The sequence below is a fragment of the Amblyomma americanum genome, chromosome 7, assembly GCF_052857255.1.
Source record: "Amblyomma americanum isolate KBUSLIRL-KWMA chromosome 7, ASM5285725v1, whole genome shotgun sequence".
In the NCBI taxonomy this organism is placed as follows: Eukaryota; Metazoa; Arthropoda; class Arachnida; order Ixodida; family Ixodidae; genus Amblyomma; species Amblyomma americanum.
Genome location: NC_135503.1, coordinates 92,818,101 through 92,843,902, shown reverse-complemented (window position 1 = coordinate 92,843,902; position 25,802 = coordinate 92,818,101). Strand labels below are relative to the sequence as shown.

Sequence of the window (25,802 nt, the reverse complement as noted above, 5' to 3'; positions counted from 1 at the left end):
AGATTGGCCTGTGACGAGTAGTAATCGCTGCACTAGAATGCCATAACGGTAAGCCTGGGGAATTAAACCAGGATTAGGTCAAGCTAAGGCCAGAACAAGTTCAGGCACTTACTGCAAACCATGCACAGAGAGACTCAAATTAAAGAACGGAGGTAGCAATATTTGTAGCTTGGAGCAGTTAATTAGTATCAAAAAGTGGTGACAGATGACAATACAGCGCAATGAAATACATTGAAGATGCTGAATTACAGCTCAATCATAATTAATGGTAATGGAGTGGATGCCAAGAGAGGGCAAGTGCCGCAGGAGGCGGCAGAAGGTTAGGTGGGCGGATGAGATTAAGAAGTTTGTGGGCAAATGGTGGGCGTAGCTGACAAAAGAAGGGTTAATTGGAGAGACATGGGAGAGGCCTTCGGCCTGGAGTAGGCGTAGTCAGGCTGATGATAATGATGATGATTATGAAGGCACAAAACATTTAAAGCATCTTATAGTAGTCATTGAGGACATCCCCCTGTACGTGCGCTGTGTCATCGTTGTCGCTGGTTCCAAGCGCATACATATTCACACATTTGTGCATGATCTGCGTCGATGTTGTATTTCCTTCTGCTATGCTAGTTATGCACTGCTTGTTTATTCAGTATCAATGTCCTCAACAATGTGAACGAAAGCGCGAACGTGACAAAAATCGTAAGCACATTTCTTGTCGACTGATATGGTGAGCGCGAAGGCTGCTTCATTCTTGTGACTGAACTACGCAAGGCGGTTCAATATTATAGGGAACAAGCGAGCACCTGATCTCCATTTTCCAAGCAATATGACGTAGGGTGTGTAATCAGAAAATGAGGGAGCTTTCTCACATGAAGGGAGCGAAACGGTGATACTCCTGTTCCTGTACTCTTGCTGCACCCAAAATGCGCGCCAGCGAATCGCATATTCCCTCACACTATGATACGCACTGTAACTACAGCAGGCGGATCCGCTGGTGCAATGGAGCAGTAGCGTACCTTGGCGGCGATCAGGAAGACCTCGTCGCTGATGGTCTGGACGCCGCAAGCGATGACGGCGAGAGCGATGCCCGGGAAGATGTAGGCGTTGTTTCCCTGGCCAGGGTAGAAGGTCTTGCCCTTGTACTTGAATGGCGGGAACGGGCTGCCGCTGGCATACACGCACTTCCCCTGCAGAAGTAGGAACAACGGCAGACCAAGTCGTTCAGTCAGTGCACCCACTGTACATAAGAGCTTAGCTCGAGTACAGGGGCACACCTAAGCTACGTTATTGGACAATTTACGCAAAGGAACCTTGAGAGCTTTGCAGCTACATGTAGACTTCCAAATGAACATGGCGCGCAGACTCCGGATACGGGTGTACGTATGCGTGCCCAGGCGCCTTGATCAGCGTATATGCCTTACCGAATTTTTGGAGCCCCTTCTCTTCTGAAGGCTCTTGATAGTCTGAGTTCCGGGCAACCACGACATTCTCAGCGGATGGTTAGAGGCCGAGACTGCACCATCGGCAGTAAGTAAAGTCATTCCGAGGTAACGCCATAATGTCTAACAAGTATCAGTCATCCCCTTCTCTCGCAACCTAACACTAGTGTGACATTCCTTGTGTGCTACGAGGTACATTCCTTGTGTGTGCTACGAGGTACATTCCTTGTGTGTGCTACGAGGTACATTCCTTGTGTGTGCTACGAGGTTCCACGTTCGACGGCGCGGCGTAGACGCAGACCCAGATGACAGGCATCATCAATTACCCAGCCATGCTCGTTGAGAGTGACAACCAGAACGAAGGGATTTAAGCCCAACCGGACCAAACCGGACCCGCCGCCGCCGCCGCGGGGAAACAGGCTTTATCCTCCCCAATTGGCGTGGCGGTTTCAGGGGCGGCCCTCCCGGGAACATTCCAGGACAAGGGAACTGTCAGCGGGCCAGAGCGCGCCTTACCACAGCCGACGCTATGCGCTACCTCGAAGTCAACCTTCTTTCCCTCGGACTCAACACGTGAGGGGGGCGAGACAATAAGTGCGGTGGTATGTTTGTGCGCCCAAGTGAAAGCCCTAGCCTCCCCTCCTTCCCCTCCGGCGTGGGCGTCCTCACCCTAGGGAGTGTGGAGAAGAGGATATAAAAATCGAGCAGTACGGAAGGGGAACGCTCAGGACAACATCGTTCGCCAAGAGGGCCTTCAGCGCCGAAGCCCGACGGCGTGCAGCTTCTGCCAGCAACCGCTCGAGCCCAACTCCGGAGCCACTCCATCGCCCCCATGAAGTCGTCGGCACGTAAGCTCGGACGCCCCAGCCTCTGATGTATAATCTTAATCATGTGTAATTATTGAATATATCTGTTTGTTTAAACTGAGCCATACGGTGTCTCTTTGCCTCTCCGTCCCGTGTGGACCTGCGCATTATGGGGGTCATCACACTGGTGTCAGAAGTGGGGTCTCAAAAGCAAATGTCCTCTGAATGCTGCGACATTCATGACTTCAAAATTGTAATCAAAAGGGAATCACGGGACTGATTGTGGGACTTTTACCCCCATTTGAGAGGCTTGAGGCACCGGAGGGCTTGAAAAAAAAATGTCTTTATCTGAGGGAGCTCCCACTCCACAGCCGTCGCTCGGAGCAAGCATGCTGGCATTAGGAAGCGTCATTCCGACGTTTACGGGAGATAAGACAGGGGTTCCAATCTGCGATTTCTTTTCCATGCTAGAAGAGATTGGGAAAATGGGGGGATGGTCCGATGCTCAAATGCTGGGAATGGCGAGGTGTAAGATGGCAGGAGCGGCTCATGATTTTGCATGGCGAGACGAAAAAGTAAAATCCACAAAATCATTTGCGGAATTTAAGAAGCTCGCGTTTGAGCATTTCGACACTGAACCACGTCACGTGCGGGTACAGAGGTTCCGTGACGCCGGACAGATGGTAGGGGAGGACGTGCGAACATTTGCGTCGCGGCTTCAGCGCCTTGCGCGCGATACGTTAAGCAGGGAGGAGGAAGGAGACCAGCTAAGGAAGAAATACGCGGAGGATCTACTTAAAGAGGAAATGACCGCTTTGTTCGTGGCTGGTCTGCAAGACCCCGTGCGCCGGTTCGTGCTCTCGCGCAAGCCGAGCAATTTCGACCAAGCCGTGGAGGCCGCATTGGATGAGGAACGAAATGAGGCGTTAACGACAGCCGCAGCGAGAGTAAGCGTCATAGAGAGAGCGGTGCTCAACCCTGAGGTTGCTCTCTTGACAGAGCGATTAGATCGCTTAGAACAGCTGCTATCTCAGCAGGTAGAACGCCAGGTTGAAGCGCGCGCTCAACAGCGCTCATTCGCTGGAAACCGGAGACCGCCACAAAGCTACAGGCGCGGTATGCGAGATTTTGAAGAAATCGTATGCTTCGCTTGCCAGGGTCGCGGACACATCGCCAGGTTCTGCCAAAACGTGCGCCGTGGGGAGCCACAAAGAGAAGCAGGCGAGACACACCCTAAGCAAGCCTACAGTGGGGCTCCAGATACCGAGACAAAAAACTAGTTAGTCCTCCCCAGCCTGAGGAGCGTGGGGAAGGAGCAGTGGATGATGAGGTGGTGGTAGTTTGTGTGGCCGACGAGGCATGCCCTGTTGTGCGTTGCAAGTTAAATGGTTGTTGCATGGAATTGTTGATAGATACGGGGTCAAATGTGACATTGCTTAAGGAGAGCAGTTTTAACACGCTTCGAAGGAAGGGGGACCGCGAGGTGTTGGAAGCGTCTGGTGGTATGGCAACCAAATTTGTAGGCATAACGGGGGATCCTCTTGGCATAAGTGGACTCTACCGGTTAAACTTCTCTCTCGGCGGAATTGCATTGGAGCACCCCTGCTACGTATGCCCGGACACGGTGTCTCTGCCAAACGGAGTGTCAGGTATATTAGGGCAGGATTTTTTGAGAAAAGGAAAGGTAGTAGTCTCATTCTCTGAGGAAGAGGTTAATGCGGGCGGCTCAAAAGTTCCGTTTTTGAACAGGAGAGGGGCTGAGATTCGCATCACCGATATTGACACCCGTCAAACAGTGGGATCATTGGAGAAGGTATATTCGCGGGTTGCCGTCAGGCTGGTCGATGAGGCGGTCGTCCTTCCTTGGTCGGAGCACATTTTGTACGCGTTTGTGCCTTCAGATGTAGAGAGCGGCGCCGTGGGAGTGCTTGAGCCGGTCGACTCTCTCAGCAATGGCCTGAAGGCAGCCGCGTGCCTCGTGACAGTTAATGACGCCCACAGAGTGCCCCTACGGGTGGTTAACTGTAGCCAGCAGCCACTGAGCCTTCCCAAGAACAAAACATTGGCTTTCTTCACCTCTGCGATAGAGAAACGTGAGCCCACCGATATGGTACTCGCAACTGTAGAGCATGCTAGTCCTTCGGCTGCTCCAAAGGTGTCGTTCGATCTTTCTCACGTAAAATCCAGGGAGAGGGAGGCTCTGGCTGGTTTGCTGAACGACTACTCGGAGGTATTCGCCGCGTCCAACCTGGATTTGGGCTGCTGTGGCGTTATAAAGCACAGGATAGAAACCGGCACTTCATCGCCCATTTACCAGCGTGCGTACAGGATTCCTTACTCCCAACGTGAGGAGATGGAGCGGCAGGTGCAGGACCTGATTGATCGCGGCATTGTCGAACACTCAAAGTCACCCTGGGGAGCACCAGCACTATTGGTGGAAAAGCCAGATGGCTCGTATCGATTGGTAGTGGACTACCGCAAACTAAATGCCGTAACTCGCATCGATCCATACCCCATCCCCAATATATAGGAGACGCTTTCTCAGCTGGGCTCTGCCAGGTACTTCACGGTAGTGGACATTGCGGCGGGATTCTGGCAGATAGCAATGGATCCGGCAGATGCCGAGAAAACGGCATTCAACACGCCCTCAGGGCACTATGAATGGAAAAGAATGCCGATGGGTCTGGCCAACAGCCCTGCTGTCTGGCAGAGAACCGCTGATGTTATCCTGGCAGGTCTTCTGGGGAGGCTGTGCTTCGTGTATATGGATGACATTATCATATACAGTGACAGTTTTGAGAACCATTTGAGCGATATTGAGCAGGTTTTGGTGCGACTAAGAGGAGCGGGTCTCAAGCTGAAGCCCTCTAAGTGCCAATTCCTCAAAAACGAGGTGAAATACCTCGAGCACGTTGTTTCAGCTGACGGCGTGCGACCGGACCCTGAGAAACTAAGGTGTGTCTCGGATTTTCCATCCCCGACTAGCGTCCGCCAGGTCCGGCAGTTTCTCGGCCTGATCGGTTACTACCGAAGGCACATAGAGGAGTTCGCCAAGCTCGCTAAGCCGCTCACCGCCTTAACAGCCAAAAATGTCGCCTTTCGCTGGGACGAAAACGCGGAGGATGCTCTTGGGGCCCTGAAAAGGAAGCTAATGAGTGCACCGCTGTTGCGCCACCCGTATTTTAATTTGCCCTTCGTTATGGCCACAGATGCGTCAAAGTTCGCAGTTGGTGCCGTGCTATTTCAGGTTATCGAGGGCAAAGAACATCCCATTGCTTTTGCTAGCCGACAGCTGAGCCCCACAGAGCAAAAGTACGGAGCTACGGAAAGGGAGTGCCTCGCCGTTGTCTGGGCAGTAAAGCACTTCAGATGCTACCTTTACGGCCGCAAATTCAAGCTAGTCACAGACTGCCATCCTCTGAAATGGGTGATGAGTGTCAGGGACCCTAGCTCGCGACTCGCTAGATGGCATCTACACCTGCAGGAATACTGCTTTGAAGTTGAGCACAAGTCAGGAAAGACACATCTGAATGCTGATGCACTCAGCCGCACAGCTGCCGTGGCAGCTATAGATGAGTTTGTCCCCGTAGTCGACCCCGCCGAATTACGCACAGAACAGTGCAAAGATCCTGACCTGAAGCGAATAATCGAAAGCTTAGAGGGCGCACCGTCTCACCCCGAACAGCTAGGTTATTTCATTGGCAAAGACGGCACCCTGTGTCGGCGCACGAGGCCAACCAGGAAAGGGAGACCAGAGAAAACCGCTTGGGAGAGAGTCGTCATACCTCGGTCGTGGACAGAAAGGGTTCTTCGCGCGTTTCACGATGCGCCATGCGCCGGTCATTTTGGCGTAGCGAAGACACGCAGGCGTGTGGAGCGTTTGTACTTCTGGAGTGGCATGCGACAGGATGTTAGAGACTACTGTGCGAAGTGTCATTCCTGTCTCGAAAGAAAAACACCCAAGGGACGAAGACCAGCTCCAATTCAGCCGTTCCCGGAGGTTTCGGCTCCCTTCGAGCGGACAGGTATGGACATAATGGGCCCATTGCCCACGACCACTTCCGGAAACAAGTACATTTTAGCATTTGTCGACCACCTTTCAAAATACGCGGAAGCGGTAGCACTCCCAGATCAGAAGGCAGACACGGTTGCAAGAGCATTTGTCGAACAGATCGTGCTCCGACATGGACCCCCGAGGCAACTCTTGACAGATCGGGGAACGAACTTCGTGTCGCAGCTAATGAGGAGAGTTTGCGAGCTGCTTAAGATCGCTAAGAAGCAGACAACACCGTACCATCCGGCTTGCAACGGCGCGGTGGAGCAACTGAACCAAACCGTGGCCGGGTTCCTGTCGCATTTTGTTTCGCGCGACCAGCGGGACTGGGACTTGTGGCTCCCGTATGCAATGTTTGCCTACAATTCAGCAGCACACGAGAGCACGGGCGAATCGCCATTCTTTCTTCTCTACGGCCGAGACCCGGACCAGCCTAGTGAAGTGCCAGAGGGCCCCCGTCGTGTCCCATACGCTTCACTGGACGACTATAAGGTGGAGCTAGAATAGCGCTTGCAAGTGGCGAGGGACATCGCAAAGGAGGCCTTAAAGAAAGCGGCGAAGCGCAGGAAGGAGGTGCACGATCGCAGTTCTAGAGACGCGCCGTTTAATGTGGGGGCAGCGTGTACATTGAAAACTGCCAAAGGCAGATTGGGCTACCTCGTAAGTTCCAGACGAAGTGGAGAGGACCGTGCGAGGTTGTCGAGAAGCTTTCTCCAATAAACTTCAGAGTCCGAGACGTGAACCGGCGCTTGATAAGGATACACGCAAATCGGATCAAGTCGGCACCGGTTCAGTATTCACGAAATGAGGAAAGGGAAAGCGCGGATTTTGATGGGGACAGAAGTGAAGCGGAGCGCGCAGATAGTTCGCAAGAAACGCCCTCTCCTGCATTTGTTCGGCAGGCGCCAGAGGTGACGGCCAGAATGCCACCGGATTTACTTCATGCATTGCTAGAAGAAGAAGCGCGCGAGGTTGCCGCGCAGATAACGCCAGGAGAGGCTCCTGCCACGAGCCCTCGCGAGTCCCAAAGCAGACAAAGGGTCACAGACTTACTTAGTATGACTCATGAAGGCCGATATTCGCTGCGAAATCGGAAAGCTAAGTCGGACTAATGGTGTAAACAGAGCGGAGTTGTGAACTGGTCAGAATTGTGTAATGCCACAGCTCATAACATTGCTATATGCGTATGTGTTAAGTTATCGGAGTTAGTAGTTAAACCTTTCTGTCATTAAGTAACACCTTCACAGGAGAGCATGCGGAGCGCATGCAGAACCTGCCCTACTTCCTTTCGTTATCTATATTTTTGTCTGTGCCGTGATCGTGCTAGAAGTGGGAGCTCCTTTGTAACTGTGGTAAATTTATTTCGTCCAGTTTGGACTAGAAAGGAGAGGCTTGGGTGCTGAGTTTCATGTTTATCTGTAAAAGAAGATCAGTGCTGCCCCTGGAGACGCCAGTTATGACAACGGAGGCATATGGTGTTGTGCAGTGGTGTTGAGTGCAGCGAAAAGTGTTTTGTCGGACGCACTGTGCGAGGCGATTCAGAAAGACAAGGGGAGCTGCAGGGACTCAAATGTTCGGAGAACATTCTTCTGGAGGGTGAGCGAGTGTGACATTCCTTGTGTGCTACGAGGTACATTCCTTGTGTGTGCTACGAGGTTCCACGTTCGACGGCGCGGCGTAGACGGAGACCCAGATGACAGGCATCATCAATTACCCAGCCATGCTCGTTGAGAGTGACAACCAGAACGAAGGGGTTTAAGCCCAACCGGACCCAACCGGACCCGCCGCCGCCGCCGCGGGGAAACAGGCTTTATCCTCCCCAATTGGCGTGGCGGTTTCAGGGGCGGCCCTCCCGGGCACATTCCAGGACAAGGGAACTGTCAGCGGGCCAGAGCGCGCCTTACCACAGCCGACGCTATGCGCTACCTCGAAGTCAACCTTCTTTCCCTCGGACTCAACACGTGAGGGGGGTGAGACAATAAGTGCGGTGGTATGTTTGTGCGCCCAAGTGAAAGCCCTAGCCTCCCCTCCTTCCCCTCCGGCGTGGGCGTCCTCACCCTTGGAGTGTGGAGAAGAGGATATAAAAATCGAGAAGCAGTACGGAAGGGGAACGCTCAGGACGACCTCGTTCGCCAAGAGGGCCTTCAGCGCCGAAGCCCGACGGCGTGCAGCTTCTGCCAGCAACCGCTCGAGCCCAACTCCGGAGCCACTCCATCGCCCCCATGAAGTCGTCGGCACGTAAGCTCGGACGCCCCAGCCTCTGATGTATAATCTTAATCATGTGTAATTATTGAATATATCTGTTTGTTTAAACTGAGCCATACGGTGTCTCTTTGCCTCTCCGTCCCGTGTGGACCTGCGCATTATGGGGGTCATCACACTAGGTTTAATTGGCATTCCGTTAAAAAAAAATCTTTTTTTTCCGCCGCCATAAGGCTTCCTTTATACGGAGAAGCCGTAGCCGCATCCACGCTTCTACAACAGCAATCTAACGACACAGCTGCATTCACGCAAATAGTGAAGGCGAGCTCCGGGGTATCGCCAGCGACACTATGCTGCAACATATCAAACGTGGTCTAGCAGGCCGTCGCCATCCTGGCATATTTCTCGAGTGGGTCTCCGGTCACCAAAGCATTTCAGGGAGCAGGGCCTACACGCTCCCGATTATGAGCAACAGTCCCCATATGACGGTGAACTATGGCTCCAAAACTATAACCACTGTTGAAAACAACAAACTAAGCACCCGCCTCGGTGGCTCAATGGGTAGGGCGCTCAGCTACTGAGCCGCAGTATCCACGCAGGTTCGAACCAGGCCGCGGCAGCCACGTCTCGATGGAGGCGAAACGCAAAAGGCGCCAGCGTGCTGTGCGATGTCAGTGCACGTTAAATATCTCCAGGCCATCGAAGTTATTGCGGAGTCCCCAACTACGACACCTATTTCTCTTTTTATTTCACTCCCACCTCCTTCCCTTCCTTCACTGCGCGGTTGAGGTGTCCACCGAGAAGTGAGACACTTCCTGCGCCGTGCCATTTCTCAAAACCGCTAATAACGATGACAGTCGGCTTACCAGCTGCATCCTCCCATCGCTGACCCCATGCACATGCCGGAAGGAACCGTACGTCTTTAGTGTTTTCCAAATTTCTGGCTTTTCCTCAGTGCTGCTGGGTAAAAGAGCCAGGAATAGGGACGGATTTTTTGGTATAGTTAGGGGAATTTTCGGTTACGGCACGGAACATCGCTGCCAGGGACCATTAACGTGAACACGGATGCGCGCGTCATCCACGTGCACCACGTAATTGAGGCGATCGAGGCGCCCCCGCGTAGTCTGCTGTAGTACCGCGTCGTCTGCTACGAGCTTTCTTGATACCGGCGAAGATCTTTGAATCTGACGATATAGCATCAAAATGAACACGCGCGCGTGTTTAAGCTAATGGTGATCGCCACGGTAAGACGTGCAATCAAATGGTTTCATTGTATCAGTCTCGTCTTGAGAGCTCTTGTAGCGTTACTCTTTTTTACACTGCAGTCGACGACATTTCCACTCTCCCATTATAATTTACGAGAAATCCAGCAAGGTCACTTAGGGAGCTTTCATGCGCATGCCTTTCGCACGATTGCTTGCAGCCATGCACGCATGCTCTGTGGGGCGTGGCACTCACGTCGGTGTACGTGTAGGCGGCCTCAGCCGTGCATTCGGCCTTGTGCGTCGGGTTGCTCAGGGCGAACACCACAGGCCGCTCGGCATTGGCGCACATCAGCTCCAGGATCTCCTTGTTGAACGCGTTGCTCTGGGCTGACGCGCCTGCAGGGAGAAGGATCCCGACGTCAACAACAGCGCACCATACCCTCGGAAGATGGAGTGTTTGTGTAAAATTGACAAACAGCAAAGGAAAGACACGGGAGTGCTGCTTATAAAAAATATATCTGAAGGAGCTCCGACCTAAGTAATCACCTAAAGCGAGCACAGTTAATGAGACACGCAGTCTGACGTGCTTTGAAATTTTAATTTTTTTACAGTGACTCTTGAATGTTGTTCGCGTGCCATTCGTGATTTTGAGCACGCTGACTATTCCAGATGTAAATCAGGCAGAAGAGCGCTATAAAACTAAAGCGGGAAAAAGGACTTAGACAAGCGAATGTCTGTGTCCCACTTTATGTGTTTGTCTATGTTACAGTGTTCTCCTGCCCGATTTACAAGTATGAACCAACTCACCCGACAACAAGTTCTGTTCGATTATTCCAGTCATCTCCTCCTAATTCTACCGTTCCCTTTCCTTCTTTTCTGATGACCAGTTTTTACAGAAAAACCGTACAAGCAAGCTTCTTCGAAGATAACAGCGTTTTTGTCATACCAGTTTGAATTATTTCCACGTATGTCGAAACGGCGGGAAAACGTAGAAATTCCCGCTTTTGGGGTCGACGGGTTTGAGTGGCAAAACAAGGGTGATCACACATACCGGGGCGAAGCTACCCATCACAGTCGGAGAATTAACACGTTCAGCATAATTCCGTCGACGTACATTGTACATTACGTTCAGTCGCACAGTGGCGCGGAAGTGTTTCTCTCTCTCTCTCTCTCTCGGCGAGTGCTTGAGGTTAACGTATTTAACATAAGGACGCTTCTGTGGTACGAGAACTTTCCCTGCCAGCCGCAGTGATGATGTTACAGACAAGCGTATACGATGCGTACTGCTAGTGCATGTATGTATAGAGACGTGCAGGAATGCGTCATCAAATCGGATCTCGACAATTCACCGGGGGTACGTAGTTTATGACGGTGGCTACCATCGTCCATCTCTGTACGACAGCGTAAACGGGTCATGTGATTTAGTATTTGTTTTTTCCGAGCTGCTGCCGTGCTGCGATTGGTCAAAGGGAAAGTCACAGGTGCTGGTCGCTAGGCCTACCGATGAGCACGGTGGGCTTGACGAACTTGACGATCTCATGCAGCTGGGTCATGTGCTTGGCGTCCTTCGCAAACTTGTCCTTGTGCGACTGCGTGCTGTCGCCGTTGGGCGTGCGGTCCTGCAACACATCGCACACCAATTCAGCGCATCGATCGACTCTGAACACTGCGAAAATAAGATGCGACCGTTATTGTCTAAGTCCAGTTTGTGTCACGTATAACTATATAGCACAAACGCAGCGTTTATCTCATTCCACCTTTCATCACTTGACGTTGCGGTTTTATGCATTATTCCATTCACGCTGATGTGGTAAGAACTGCAGTAAATGAAAAAAAAATGATCCAAAAACAGCCTGCCAACGCGCAGCTTGAACATAAATTTTCTCTTTTTATGATATGCAGTAAAGTGTGATTGCAAGGATTACAGTTGGGGAAAAAAATGTTGCATCTCTACAAGGTTGCCTTAGAAGACTAATTCAAAGCTGCTTCTCATTGCTTATACATCATCGAGAAGGAATCGCCGCTAGGCTATTATACTTAGTGCCTAATCACACAGCTGAAGAAATGTAAAGCCCTCATGTAAAGCCCTCACGCAAGGGCACTTGAAGTATCTGTAATAAAAATGCAGTGCACAATTAGGCTGCACTTCCTACGCGTCCCGAACTACCAAGTCCTGTCAGTTCTGGAGATATCAATTTCTATTGATTTTACCATGTCTTGATGGTGTCACCGAAGCCTGAAGTAAAAAAAAACTTGAAAATTAAAATGCATTGCTACAGTAAAAATAATGGAAGTTAGCTGCTTTCCCCATCATTATGCCACATAGCTACGATCCCCAGAGCAGCAGCATTCTCTTCAGATACAAACAAATCAGCTAGAAAATAGTGTGCCATCAAATTTAACGGTAAAAAGTCCACTCTACATCTACACGAACGTCAAAACTCACCCTTCCGAAAACGTGGCGAAAACGATTGACCTGATTCACAATGTCGCCTTCTGACCATAAACAAGATATGCGCGTTTCACGTGGAAGTTAACATCGCCTAGAAAACGTCATAGGGCGCATCCCCATCATGCAGGCATGCTAATCAAAACAACGTGCAACTATTGCAGTACACTGAAACCTGTTCCACGTCTAAATTTCTTTAGAGTAGTTCCGCTAGATAGTATTCTACTACGCTAACTCTATTCGCATATTCCAAAGACAGTACTCCTCCATGCAGCCTGAGAAATTGGTCGCTACATCTCAGCGGCGTACAACTGTGCACATTGTTTTGTCTTAAGCATGAATAATACTGCCAAACCACTCTAGCAGAAAAATGTGATTTCGTCACAGCATCTCGTCTGTACGCTGTTTTCGCTAAGTGACCGAACAAGTCAAAGCTGCTGAGTCTGTCTATGTCACTACCCTAGTTCAATCAACGCCACCGCGGTGGCTGACTGGTTATAGGACTCGGCTGCTGACCCGAAAGACGCGGCTTCTATCCCGGCCGCCACGGTCGCATTTCGATTGAGGTGAAATGCTAGAGGCCAGTATAGTACACTGTGCGATGTCAGTGCATGTTAAAGATCCGCATGTAGTCATAATTTCCGGAGCACTTCGCTACGGCGTCCCTCATAGCCTCAGTAGCTTCGGGACGTTAACCCCATAAATCTAAACCTAAACATAGTTGAATCAGTGCACACAAGCGACGCAGCAGTTGCCTCCGGTGACATTTACTTGAGTTTAACTGTGACCGAGCTGGCTGGCCCTCCTCATCACACTAACTGCACAGCACGCAAGGAACGCCGACACCTGCATTTATTTCTGCCGTGTTTGCTTCTCCCTACACTCTAAACGCAAATACGCCTACATGGGAGTAAAAAAAAGGGGGAAGTAGGCTACAAAGGGAGCGTGCCAGAGGGCAGCTTTTTTTCTTTTGACTCATCTCTGTTGTATAGCGTGTAGCGCTACCTTGTTAGGCGTCAGGACCAGCGGGCGTTGCTGTACGTCGTAGGCTTAAAGGCAAATGCTGGCTGCTGTGCTCAAGTACTGCAGCACAGCCAATTACTGCTGTTAGGCGAACTAAACTAAAAACACATAGCTCCTCCACACAACCACCCCACATGCACTCCACCGCATGATCCCTACGTATAGCACCACGGGCACAATTGTGACGGGTGTCTCAAGAAGCTACTCGTCTATACTTTGTGACAGGCCTCGTTCTATTGGAAAACCTCCCAAAAGCTCTTACCAAGGTCGCTGGGCAGTTCTGTCCGCGAAAACAGAGAAAGAATTTCGTTTAATAAAAAGTTGACACGAATGCTGACTCAACGTCTTTACTTCGCAACGATGGGCGACAGTGACTCTGGCAATAAAGTGGAGGTTGAAAGCCTTGCCAGTGCCGTGGAAATGCAAGATCACATAGCCGCAAGTCGGAATAGTGCTCGCAACAAGAGAATCCTCATAATAATGGCCTCGCGTAATGAAAACGCAATTTCTTCTTCGCATTTTCATCGTGCACAACCCATTGTGGCCCGTTACTAGAAAGTTGACCAAAAACGTCGCTAGCCGTACCGATGGTGCTAGAGAAAACGCAAAAATCACTTGCTTAGATGAAACGGCTACTGCATTTCCTGCTCGTTTATCGTGATGAAGCCTTGGTCACGTTTTTCGTTACACTGTAATCTGAATGTAAACCTCGCTAGTCACGCCTCAGCCGTGAATATACATTGAAGTGTAGACCCTTGTCTTAAGATTCGCCGTTCTCGCATTCCTGATTTGGCCATTAGCAACGCACAATCATTTAGTCTATAGACTGCTAATTATAAACTAGAAGAATCTTCTCGCTGGCTCAAGGATTTTTTAGTTCAGTTGTTCATCTAAAGGCCGCGGCGGCGGTAATCTACCGGAGGCGAAAAAGTACAAAAATGCCTGTGTTCTGTGCGATGTGGTCTAAATAGTAATACGTGGGTTTTAACGCACCGAAGCGACACATACGCTTACGAGGGACGCCGTAGTGAGGGTTCTGGACTAATTTCGACCACCTGGGCTTTTTAAGCCTGCGGTGACACCGCACAGCATAGCGGCATCTTTTGCATTTCGTCTCCACCGAAACGCGGCCGCCGTGGCTAGGATTCGAACCCGCGACCCTGGAATCAGCAGTCGAACGCCAAAGCCACCCCGCCACCACGCGGGTCGCTGTGCGATGTCAGTGTGCAGGCTGAAGACTCCCAAGTGGTCTAAATTAATACAGAGCTCTTCACTACAGCACCTCTCATTGTCCATGTGCATGTGCTTCAGCTTTTGGAACGTTGAACAGCTCAAACCATACAGACCATAAAAGCAAATTTCTGTCTTTTCAAACTCGTAGCCTGTTTAAAACACAGTAAGTTCCGACCAGAAATCTCAAAGAACAAACATCCCAGGGTATGGTGGTGTTTCGTAGCTGGACCCATAATCTTCCAAGATGGTACTTGTCCCACAATCGGTGAACCAGAAAAGGCAGAGGAACTGCTACACAGTTTGCATTTAGAGAGCTGTGCTGGTTGATACGACATCCCAGACAAAATATAAAAACGCCGCGGTCCTTGCTCACTGCGAACTAATACCGGCTGCCTTTTCAACACTGAGAAATGGAGACGCCCCTCTAAGAGACCAAGAATTAACGGCGTATCACGAACGAAAAATAATAAAATGTGCTAAAGAATACTCGACACAATGACCTTATACAAGGGTAAGCCATTCCAAAGTGGAGGAACGAACCAGTGAACAGCACAGTTCTTGTTATTCGGACAACGCGTGGTAAGTTTGTATACGATAGCGGTTACTCCAGCGACGCCTAACGCAGTGTTCTCAGCACCCACGGAGTCCTGGCAAGTGAAACGGACGACTGCGAAAAAGGATAACCGCCGAGCTCACCTTGACGATAAGGCCTCTCGAGTCAAGCATCCAGATGCTGTTCCTGGCGTCCGCCTCTTTGGCGCCTTCGTTCACCATGGCCATGACCAGAAGCTCGGCGATACCCAGGGAAGCCTGCGGAGATACACCAGTCAGTAGGAAAAACAGTAGGCGCACTGTGAGCTCCTTTCATGAGCCCTGTGCTTTATCATCCTCCTTGGTTCTCTAGTGTAATGTATTGTAGTCGAAAAAAAACGACACAACCATGTCAAAAGTACGACATAATGTTTTGTTGTTTTGTCGTAACGACAGATTTTTCTGTTGTTACAGTGTTTTTCTGTAGTACTGTGTTTTTTCTGTAGCTTGAAGTTGTCGCACTTTTCTAAAGGAAGAATATAAAATTCGGTTGTTACTTTAAGTTTTTAGTAAAAAACGATAGAGAAAATCTGTTGTGACGATAAACTTTTATGCCGTGTTTTTCGGCTGGGATGTTTTCTGCGAGACGCATTTGCTGAAAAGCCTCCTCCGTTACTAGACCAAGCAGACTGTTTGCTAGCGCAACAAGCAAAAATTCAGGGGGGAACTTTGTTGACCTAAAGTGCGGTGAGGCGAAAGCCTTTAGCGCGGTGTTGCTGCTTGTGTCAATGATGTGTGATTAAGATGTTGATTAAGTGCACAGTTTTTTGTGAATCTTAAATGCTGGAGACACTGGAGGGCATTTGGCAGGCATCCGCTGATTCGACGCCATTCCGCAAACACTCTCCAGCGTCCTAGACAAGGGTAACTGCATATGCGTTGGCAGGAAATAGCGTAGTCTTTAGCACGCTCGGCTGCGGAACGGAACGATGGTGTTTCGAATCCAATCGTGCACAAAGATTTTTTTCTTATCTAGTTGAAGAGCGTAACGGACGGACGGAAGGTATGACGTCACTTCCGTTGTCGTGACTTCCGGTTGGCGATGTAACGGACGGACAGGATCTCGACCGGCAGTATGAGCCATTAAAGGCTGGAACGTGTAGTGCGGCGCTCTTTTCCCGCGCAGACTCGTAGTTGTATTCTCTCAAGGCATTCAACCGCGTACTCAGGCCCATGAGCCTGCGTGCTGCGTAAAGGGTGGACCGCACATAGCGGAAAGACTCCTATGCACCGTCTTGCGGCTCACGCAGCGCCATTTGCAGCCGCATCGCACAAACAGCGTGACCACATAGTGTGGTAGGGTCCAGGCACTCTGACAGTACACCAGCTTCGCGATCTGTCCGCAGATGGTGCCAGTCGCAACACCAAGCATTCAACCACGCACTCAAGTGTTCCCGTAAAGCGCGGTCCACCCTGTACATGAACTCCTCCTTTCTCTCCCTCTCCTCCTTCACCCTATTCATCCTTTCCCAGAAGGCGTGGTTCAGGTGACCATTAAAGGTGAGATAGTTGCGGCGTCTTATCTTTCTTTTGAAGTTAACTTAAGGAAGCATTTCGCACGTCCACATCAGTTCACACCTGCCAGAGCAGCGTGCCGTCCCGCAACAGGTACCATGAAAGAATACTCATTCATGTTTGAAAGAACGGCAACCATAACTCTTTTTGCAGCAAAATGTCTTCCCAAAGAGTTTTCACAAGCAACCACAAAGGGCACGGACACTAAAGATCGATTCCCTACATGCTTCCGATCTAACCGAACCAGTGCGATGAAAACTTCCCGACTGGAAATGGCACAGTGGACAATACCCCACGTTGACAAGGCGTCAAACAGTCCACTCGGGGGCAGGCAAGATGGCTTCCCAATATGCAACGGGTGCATTGTGCATCGATCGAACCAGCAGAAGTTAATAAATAAGCAATGACGGCGGCGTCTGCAAGCATTCAGTCCACTTAGTCCCACCCTGATTTTGCACTTGACACTGCGTATTCGCGCACGCATGGCTAACGGTCCATAAAGGAAAACAGTAGCGCCGATCCTTTCTGGATCGAAATGAACCATCTAGCCCAAATAGAAGTTCTTTTAAACGATATGGCTAACGGCAGCAACCACATTACTCGCTCCATTCGTGTCTCAAGCTCCCGTGTGCGCTTTTTGCCGTCTACAACAAACAATCGCGGACGCGGGACAAGTTTGTAAACTAAACTCACGGCGTTCTTACGGCACTCTCATCACGGTGTTGTCTAATGCGCGTCACCTGATTTTTTTTTTCTACCTCTAACAAAAATTAAAAGGAGCAGCAGCGACCACATCAATTGTAATATCTCGTATCTCTCCGATGTTCGCATTACAACGAGATGAAGTTCGCTCTCATGACGTGTTAGGTTGCATGTCTTCTGCCCTCGAAGAGCGGTCTGCAGAGATCGTAGCCTGACCAAGCGTGTCCACAGATGTGGCGTCTTAAACGAATCAACAGCGCGCGCAAACGCATTGGCCCGCCACACCCAATCGCTCACCTCTCCGGCGCCCATGAAGAGGATCGTGTTGGAAGAGAGAGGTGTCTTGGTGATGCGCATGCTGGCCAGAAGACCCGCCACGGCCACCGACGCTGTGCCTGCGAAGAGCGAGATGGTGTAAAAAAACATGAATGTGTGCGCCCACTGTACATACGTGTAGAATTGACAATTAATGCCTTCTATAGAAAAATAACGAGTCAGCCAGATGAGACCTTGGTAAGTATAACATCAATTTGCTCATACATAAGGTGAATTTCACTGAGTTCTTGTGTTCAGTGCCAGTAACATATCACCCCGCATTTCATTACTCACCGTGAGTTATCAAGGTTATTCGGCTTTGACAGCGCTAGGAGAAAAGGCACGGCGGGGTTAAAAAAATAGTAGGTCTTTAACGCAGTTACACAGAGTAGGACGTCAGAAAGCACATGAGGCAACACCGTCTCAAAGGCAACAGTATTCAAGACCTTATCGTTAGCTGCGCGCGTTGTGTGTGCGTGTGCGTGTGTGCGTGTGCGTGTGCGTGTGCGTGTGCGTGTGCGCGTGCGCGTGTGCGTGTGCGTGTGCGCGTGCGCGTGCGCGTGCGTGTGTGTGTGTGTGTGTGTGTGTGTGTGTGTGTGTGTGTGTGTGTGTGTGTGGAGGGGGGGGGGGATTTGCGCGTTGACGGAGCAACTGCGCAAGGTCTCCACCAGGTCAAAGGTTGCGGCTTCACTCTTACCCTGGGTATTTCAGCTTCGCACTTAAAAGGAAAGCTTTCGTCATACCCAGAGCACGACTTAGGAAGAAAACGCGTGTCCAAGTTTAGAGGAAATGTGGTTTGTAGTCTGAAGGAAGTTCGAACAAAAACTGCGTTCTTTCGGGTAACACTAATTGCAGCGGTGGAAAGCATTAAGGTTTCTAGGGTTACGAGTTCAGGCGAATGGCAGGAACTCGGAAACGATTCAGAGACTAGAGGCTAGCACCAGTCAAACTTGCTGACTTTTAAAACGAATCGCTAACATGCGGGTATGGAAGAAGCTAACCTCCTTAGGCTAGTGCAATCTTTTATAATCAGCAGGATAGTCTACGCGGCACCTTATTTGCGGCTTTACCAGGCGGAAAAGGACAAACTGGATTTTCTAATCCGTAAAGGGATAAAAACAGCACTAGGTTTACCACCCTGTGGGGCAACAAACAAGATTTTGAGTCTAGAGGTTACGAATACCCTCGAAGAGCTCATTGAGGCTGCAAGGACCTCGCAATATCAGAGACTTCTGCGCAGTCGTACTGGTCGCAGCATTCTGGAGAAGCTGGGGCACGAGCCTCGAGCGTGCTCGAGACGTACGGACCCGGTTCCTAGACAGGTTAGAGACAAATTAAAGATACCCCCTCCACCCCCTCCCCCAAAACATGCATCCCATCTACCATGAGAGCCGGAGGAAGGAAAGAGCAGTAGCGTTGCAAGCCCGCTTTCAGGGCAGACAGTATGTCTTGTATACGGATGCCACACAATGCACAAACAGTACGGGGCGCATTTCGGTAGCCACTAGGGAAAGCGGAGGCCCGGTAGCGTGCTGCAGCACCAGACACTCGACAGTAACGGAGGCGGAAGAGTTGGCCATTTCGCTGGCTCTAACTCAACAACAGATTAAAATTATCGTGAGTGACTCTAAATCTGCTATTAGGAACTTTGACGCGGGCTACATTTCAGCTACAGCAGCACGAGTGTTGGCCGGCAGTCCACCACCGGAAAAACAGGTAGCGCTCATTTGGACACCCGCGCACCAAGGGTTGAGGGGAAACGAGAAAGCGCAAGCACTGGCCCGAGGATGAGCTACTTTTCGGGATCCCAGTGGCGTCTTGTGCACAACCCCGTCCCCCTCGCGCGATGAGGAGCTCCTACAGTTCGATGACGATCTTAACACGTATCAGGAAATCCTAAACCTTTACAAATTAGGCCGAGCGGTACTTCCAAAAGCAAGTAAGCAGCTAACCAAAAACGAAGAGGTTGTGTGGTGCAAGCTCCAAACCGGAGTATTCCCTAACCCTCAGCTGTATAGCAAGTGGCATTCTGAGATTTTCAGCCCCAGCTGCAAGCGTTGCGACGGCATAGCGGACATGATCCATATGGTATGGACATGTCCGAGCTTTGGACAATTTGACAGAACAGATGAGTCCAGGGAGGCACTGCTTCACAACGAGGACGACAATCCACAACGAGAAGCCATCCGTCTCGCCCTTGCCGCTGCTGAGATCAAAGAGATCCCGGTCGACGGCTGAGGGGGAGGACATGGCTGGGACAGAGCGGCGCCTCGGATACCCATAATCCTTTTGACGGGTGCTAATAAATGTTATTTCTCTCTCTCTCTCTCTTATGAATGCAATACTGGAGCTTCACCTGCGACTGAAGAAACTCCTGAAAGTAGGGCAATCTCCCAAGAGCGCAGATATTATGACAACGGATAGGCCACGGTGTTACGGAGGAGCGAAGAAACTACGGAGGATAATCAAGTTAACTTCAATGTCCAGGGACTCTATCAAGCATCTCTGACTGTATGTGATGCCACTGTTTTATTTTAACTTCCTCACTTGATCACTTAATCTGTAATTCTCTCCTTTTCTCCATGTCTAACTATGCTGCCATCACACAAGTTACATATGCATACACCACTAAGCATTCGGCAACTAGCATCATTATGCAAAACAATACTATATATAATACGCACTACAGGTGAAGAGAGAAAAAGAAACATTTTAGGAGTATTACATTTTTCACCTATATTGCTTTTTTTTCTCGAAAGCGCTGCTGATATAGATTATGTACAGAAAAGTAATTAAGCTACCGAACTACCGCATCCGTGCTTACTAACAATTCGGATCCGTATTGATCTCTTAGGCCTGAACTATATATGGCCAGTTTATCGATCCCAAGCGAACTATGGAAAACGAATAGTAAGGCAAAGACTTCTCGCTATTTTAAATAAGCTGAGCATGCATACAGCAGTGACAAAAATATTCATATATTCGCCGATAAATATTTCCGCTGTCGTTTCCCGCGAAATCAGATTATTGTAAATTTCTGTTTTTCTGCATACATGGTCAGTAATACAATTCCTTCTCAGTTTGACTGCATTTGTTGCATGTATAGCATGGTTTTGTAATGTGCACATCTTCCTGATCTTTTTACGGCGCTGATTGCGATGGAGGCGAAACGCAAAAGGCGCCCATGTGCTGTGCGAGTCAGCGCACGTTATAAAGCTCCACGTGGTATAAATAAATTCAAAGCCCTCCAACAATATTCTGAAGGATCGCCATCATCTGCCCGCCAAACCGCCACGCAGCGAGACATCCTGTCATCCGCTTAGATGGACTTTAGAGGGCCGAGCCTGCTTTCAAGCCACTGTAACGAAGAACGCCAGTTGTCGGGTCTTCATTGCGGCCGCCACTGAATCCGTTTCCTACTTAATTTCAATTCGGTCAAATGCAAAGGGGGTGCGGGCAGGGCGATTTCATTATTTTTCTGAGGGGGGGGGGGGGGGTGTCGCCCACCAAACGAATGTCTTAAGAGACAAAGGACGGTAAGCAGCATGTTCTGCAGTCCCGCCCTATTGTTCACATGTACAGCTCAAGGTACTGTTCTCGGCGCCGACAGAGAAGGAGCACGACGCGCACTTGAAGAGGGACAAATTAATATTGAGAACACCTAAAAGCTAGTTAAAAGCCCAGCACTGATTTATAAATTCTATAGGGGAGAAGCAAACAGGTTCATTACGACACATACGCACGCACGCAAATCCCGCACTAAAAAGCGCCCCTTACCTTGAATGTCATCGTTAAAGGTGCAGTAGCTGTTCTTGTACTTTGCGAGAAGCTTGAAGGCATTGCGGTTGCCAAAATCCTCGAACTGGATCAGGCAGTTTCTTCCGAACCTTGAAGTGGAAAAGCAAGAGTGAGAGAAAAAATTAAGCGGCGGCACAGCACAAGAAGTACATCAATCACTCATGAACAATAGTGCCACCAGACCAGGCTAACAAGCGTTACTCAGCACGTTGTTTACGTTTCTGTCGTCAGTCCCTACCATGAATTACATACGCTCCTTTTTATCGGACGCGTGAGAATATCACTGAATCTTTTTGCAATGTTAAAAATTCTCCTAGAGCTCACGATATTTTTCAACCAAAAATCTCGCTAGAGTATCGGATATGCAACTGCAACCCATCAAAGGCCTGAACTGTTACAGGCATGCAACAATTAAAGTACCCATGGCGTTGCTTTGATGATGCCCGCGGCAGTCACTGGAAGCTTTTTAAGCACTATAATGGCGTATTCATATCTGGTCGGACAAGATGTGGAAAACTAGAGGAAGGCGGCTTAAATTTCCTCGGGAGATCTGGCACCGACATCAACTGTGTTTGCACCCTTTACCTCATGATGGGAAGGTGGAGAAAAGCACTGTCTCAGCGCACGCATCCCGCGGTAAAAACGCCCTTTGCTACCGTGTCGCAAGTTTTCTTTCTTTCCTTCCTTTTTTACAAGATGAAGGAAATCGAGATGAGTGGTAGCCGTGCTGTACGCGGCTGCGAGCAGATGAAAAGAAAAGAAAAACGGAGGGAAAATTAAGAAATGATTGTCGATTTGCGTAGTTAGAGGTCAAGTGCGTGTTAGGCGCGCCAGCAGTTAGGTTTTACCTTCAGTTCCGGTGTTATCTACTGCCCTTCTATACCAGGCGGTGCCATCGCTGGGACCTGGGTTGTCCGGGTTGGGCTGCGATCCAGGTTGCTCTTATGAGCAGCCTCTCACGATTAATTGAGCTGCCTCCAGACACGGTGGGCAGGTGGGCAGCCTGCCACAAAACCAGCTTCAGACAGACAGAGACAGACAACAGCTAAATGCGGGGAATGTCCACTATGAGTGCCAGCGCACTAAAAATGAAATGACGTCTGAGTGAATGGTACAGTGGTAAGGAAAAGACCTTAGCAATGACTTGGTAATTATAAAAAGCGTAACTACCTCTTACGATACGACCACACGCAAGTGCAACACAATCAAAAATGTAAATGGTGCAGGGCGCACCGTTACGCGTCGTCATACGTTGTTCGCACAAGACGGCAGCTACGAAGTTTGACCGCGTCGACAACGTAGCCACTAGTGCGTTTCTGATATCCGCAAATTTTTTGTCCGGCCTTCCTCTTTACACATGTGTTTCGCCTAAATCCGAGCCTCGTCGATCGGAAACCCAGCGATGCTCGAAGCAAAGGCTATAGACGCTGCCCGCGGCACGGATGCACGCACCTCTTGACGGCAGCCTGCATGAACTCCTCCACGAAGTCGTCGTACTGGGCGCCGCGGATCCTCTTCTGGCGCAGTCCGATGTAGTAGGGGTCGGCCAGCAGAATCTGCGGAACAGGCACGCAGCGTTAACCAAAGTACACGTGCAAGTTGAACGATCAGTGCTATTTACGCTTTAACTATCCACCGTTCTGTACCACCATGCAGTCGTTAATTTTGACCAGGCTTCCGTAAATTTCGGCTCACCGCATGGTTCTACTTTTTTTTCGCTCAGTTTCCCAAATGCTAAAGTCGTGGTGAACGCTAAGTTGTTTAGCTAGCCGGCTTTGCCTTGCTTTCTCAAAGCGATAACATTGCCTCCTATCAGCGATTTTGTTTTTCAGTATAAATAAATAGAGTGCTAAGCTGAAACTGAAAGCTGACCAAATCCCTCACTTAGTTAATGAAAGCAGTATCCGCCGCAATGTAGGATGTAACAAAGCTGGTGGGGAGGGCCAGTGCAGCAGCAATAACCAATGGACTACCGGACTCGGCGGCCCACCTACATGTTTTACGAATATTCTGTTAAGAAAAGGATGTTTTCAATCAATCAATCAATCCATCAATCAAAGCGAAGAACAACTCTCAACGAACGAACGCCGTACGACACAGTGCAGTGCTCATTTCACTTTCCTCGCGGCCTCACGATCTACGCCTGTTACTCGTAATCGTTTCATGGATTACAGTACTAGGCCATTAAATAGAAGAAAACTGAGCAACGAGTAGACTCCCTTGTAGAAAAAAATCCGCAGAATCTTGCCCAAAATACGACAGAATATTTTGTCATGTACTCTTAAGGAGAGATTTTCCCACAGTATTGTAGTAAGTTTGTGTAGTACGGCATTATTTTTCGTAGTATGTTTCCGTAGTTCTGTCTCTACAACAAGGCCATACCACAGAAAGTTCTGTTGTTACTACGAAACTTTCTGTTGCCACAATTTCATGGCGAGAAGTAACACAAGAACTCTGTTGCAAGGACAGTAAATTGACTGTTGTGCTTTTCAGCAGGAGGGGTGTCATGAGTGGAGGAATGCACACGGGGCCTCGCAGTGTGCGCATGCGCGAGACCTATGACGCACCTCGTTGTTGGTGCCGAGGTCCAGCATCACGGGCAGCGTGCGCTCGGGCGGAATGCCGGCCAGCGCCGTGTAGAGAGCCAGCTTGCCGACGGGGATGCCCATGCCGTTGGCGCCCAGGTCGCCCAGTCCAAGGATGCGCTCCCCGTCCGTCACCACGATGGCCTGCGAGGAACCAGCGGCGAAACGGGAGATTGGCCCCGTGCACACATGTCCGGACCCCCAAAAGTGCAAGGCGTGTTCTCAGAAAGCGTTAGCCTTACCAGCCCCACTCCCCGGACCTTGACGCAAAAGAATGCAGGCGCCACAAGGCCCTGATACCATCGCGACGTCAATAACGAAGTGCCATTTTCCGGTACTGTTCCAACAGATGGCCTCCCATCGAGACACCGAGGCAGTGTCCACGTAAAAGCACAACTGCTGAGCTGTACATTCAACTAGCACGGTCGTCTCCGTAGATGCAATTTCACTTGTGATGTCCCTCCAAGCTTGGCTGTCAGCAACTAACGGCGGAGACTTCAACATCGAGCTCACGCTTGTTGTCGGGGAATCTCTCTAAAACTCACGCCATACAAGTACGCCCCTCATCTTCGAGAAGCGTTTTCACCATATTTAACAAGATTTCGCAGATTAGCACTGTATCAAAACAAAGCACGATCATGCTCTATTTCTTTGTTTGGCAATTCAAATTACGCGACATCGAAGGGAACTTGCTGTTAGCCTAATTGATTATACATCACATTGGTTTAAAGGCTCCAGAACGAGACACAACACGTAGAAAGACGAAGGGACAATGCGCCACTCACATTGCAACAATTTTTTTTTGTACCGGACGATACGCACATTTATAGCCTCTGCCTTCACAGGCGCATCCCCATAACAATTAATGACGTCTATTGTGTACTGCAGAGAATAAAGCGGGTAGCTCATACTCACGTCGACCTGCTTCTCGGGCCAGTTGCCGAGCACCTCGTACAGCTTGCCGGCGTCCTGCGCCGTCAGGAAGATGCCCTTGGGGCGGCGGAAGATGAGGCTGTACTTCAGGCACGCCTCGCCCACAACGGGCGTGTACACCAGCGGCATCAGCTCCTCGGTGTACTCCTTCAGGACGCGGAAGAACAGCTTCTCGTTGTAGTCCTGCGCACAGAAGAAGGCACCGTCCTCAATAACGTTTCGAGCCTCAACCGAGCGTCCAAAGCATCGAAGTCCTGTCGCAAGATTAACAAGACAGTGAGCCACAGTGTTCGTGTGGTTTTCGTGCATTCATATTCCCTGCCTACCCGACAGACAGGAACTTTATAGAGCAAGTGAGCGAATACCTCGTGACTACAGTGAATTCAGCGCTCAGTACCTGCAGCTACCGACGAACGCACCACAGGAAAAACGACGCCAGACAATTTCGTTCGATGTCATGTTCCCTGTGATGTCGACTTTCTCCACCGTAGCTCCTAAGGGCAGAATCCGCTGAAAACAGGAAGTGACTGCCAACACACACATCAGCAAAGCGCAGTGTGGTCAGATAGCGCCAAAGCATGCACAAGACGAGAAGTAGCCTAGCACCTCATAGCGGAAGAAATTATGGTTCGCTGCGTTTCCGTGCCCATTAGAAAAATTCCCACTCGAGAGCGAAGAGTGGTCTACCCCAAATTCACCCTGCCCCCTTAGATCCCGACATTCCACTATGGCAACTCCCATCTGTTCCTGGTCAGAACAAACTGCCCACTCACGTGCAGCTCCCGCAGGTAGAGGTACTTGGCCAGACCGGACTCGTAGAGCTTGATGTTGTCCATGACGGCCTGAAGCTCGATGTCCACGGTGCGCACCGCGGGAGGGATGAGGCCCCGCAGTGACATGTTGTCCCGGTCCCGGGCGCTGAACGCCAGGTTCTGCAAAGTTGGTGAGGCGGGCGGGTGCTCGC

General features: G+C 50.1%; 1 protein-coding gene across 5 annotated transcripts in view; it reads right to left on the bottom strand.

The window, feature by feature from the left end:
- The window catches only part of Men (NADP-dependent malic enzyme), a 145,017-nt gene that overhangs the window by 6,428 nt on the left and 112,787 nt on the right, over window positions 1–25,802 (bottom strand). For all 5 annotated transcript variants that reach the window (XM_077632671.1, XM_077632672.1, XM_077632673.1 and 2 more), the window contains 10 exons: window positions 25,612–25,770; window positions 24,821–25,021; window positions 23,888–24,049; window positions 22,773–22,876; window positions 21,300–21,409; window positions 17,505–17,602; window positions 15,096–15,209; window positions 11,196–11,313; window positions 9,948–10,090; window positions 1,005–1,175 (listed from right to left, as the gene is read on the bottom strand). In XM_077632671.1, the coding sequence (XP_077488797.1) occupies window positions 1,005–1,175; window positions 9,948–10,090; window positions 11,196–11,313; window positions 15,096–15,209; window positions 17,505–17,602; window positions 21,300–21,409; window positions 22,773–22,876; window positions 23,888–24,049; window positions 24,821–25,021; window positions 25,612–25,770 (1,380 nt within the window). The remainder of the gene's footprint in view (window positions 1–1,004; window positions 1,176–9,947; window positions 10,091–11,195; window positions 11,314–15,095; window positions 15,210–17,504; window positions 17,603–21,299; window positions 21,410–22,772; window positions 22,877–23,887; window positions 24,050–24,820; window positions 25,022–25,611; window positions 25,771–25,802) is intronic.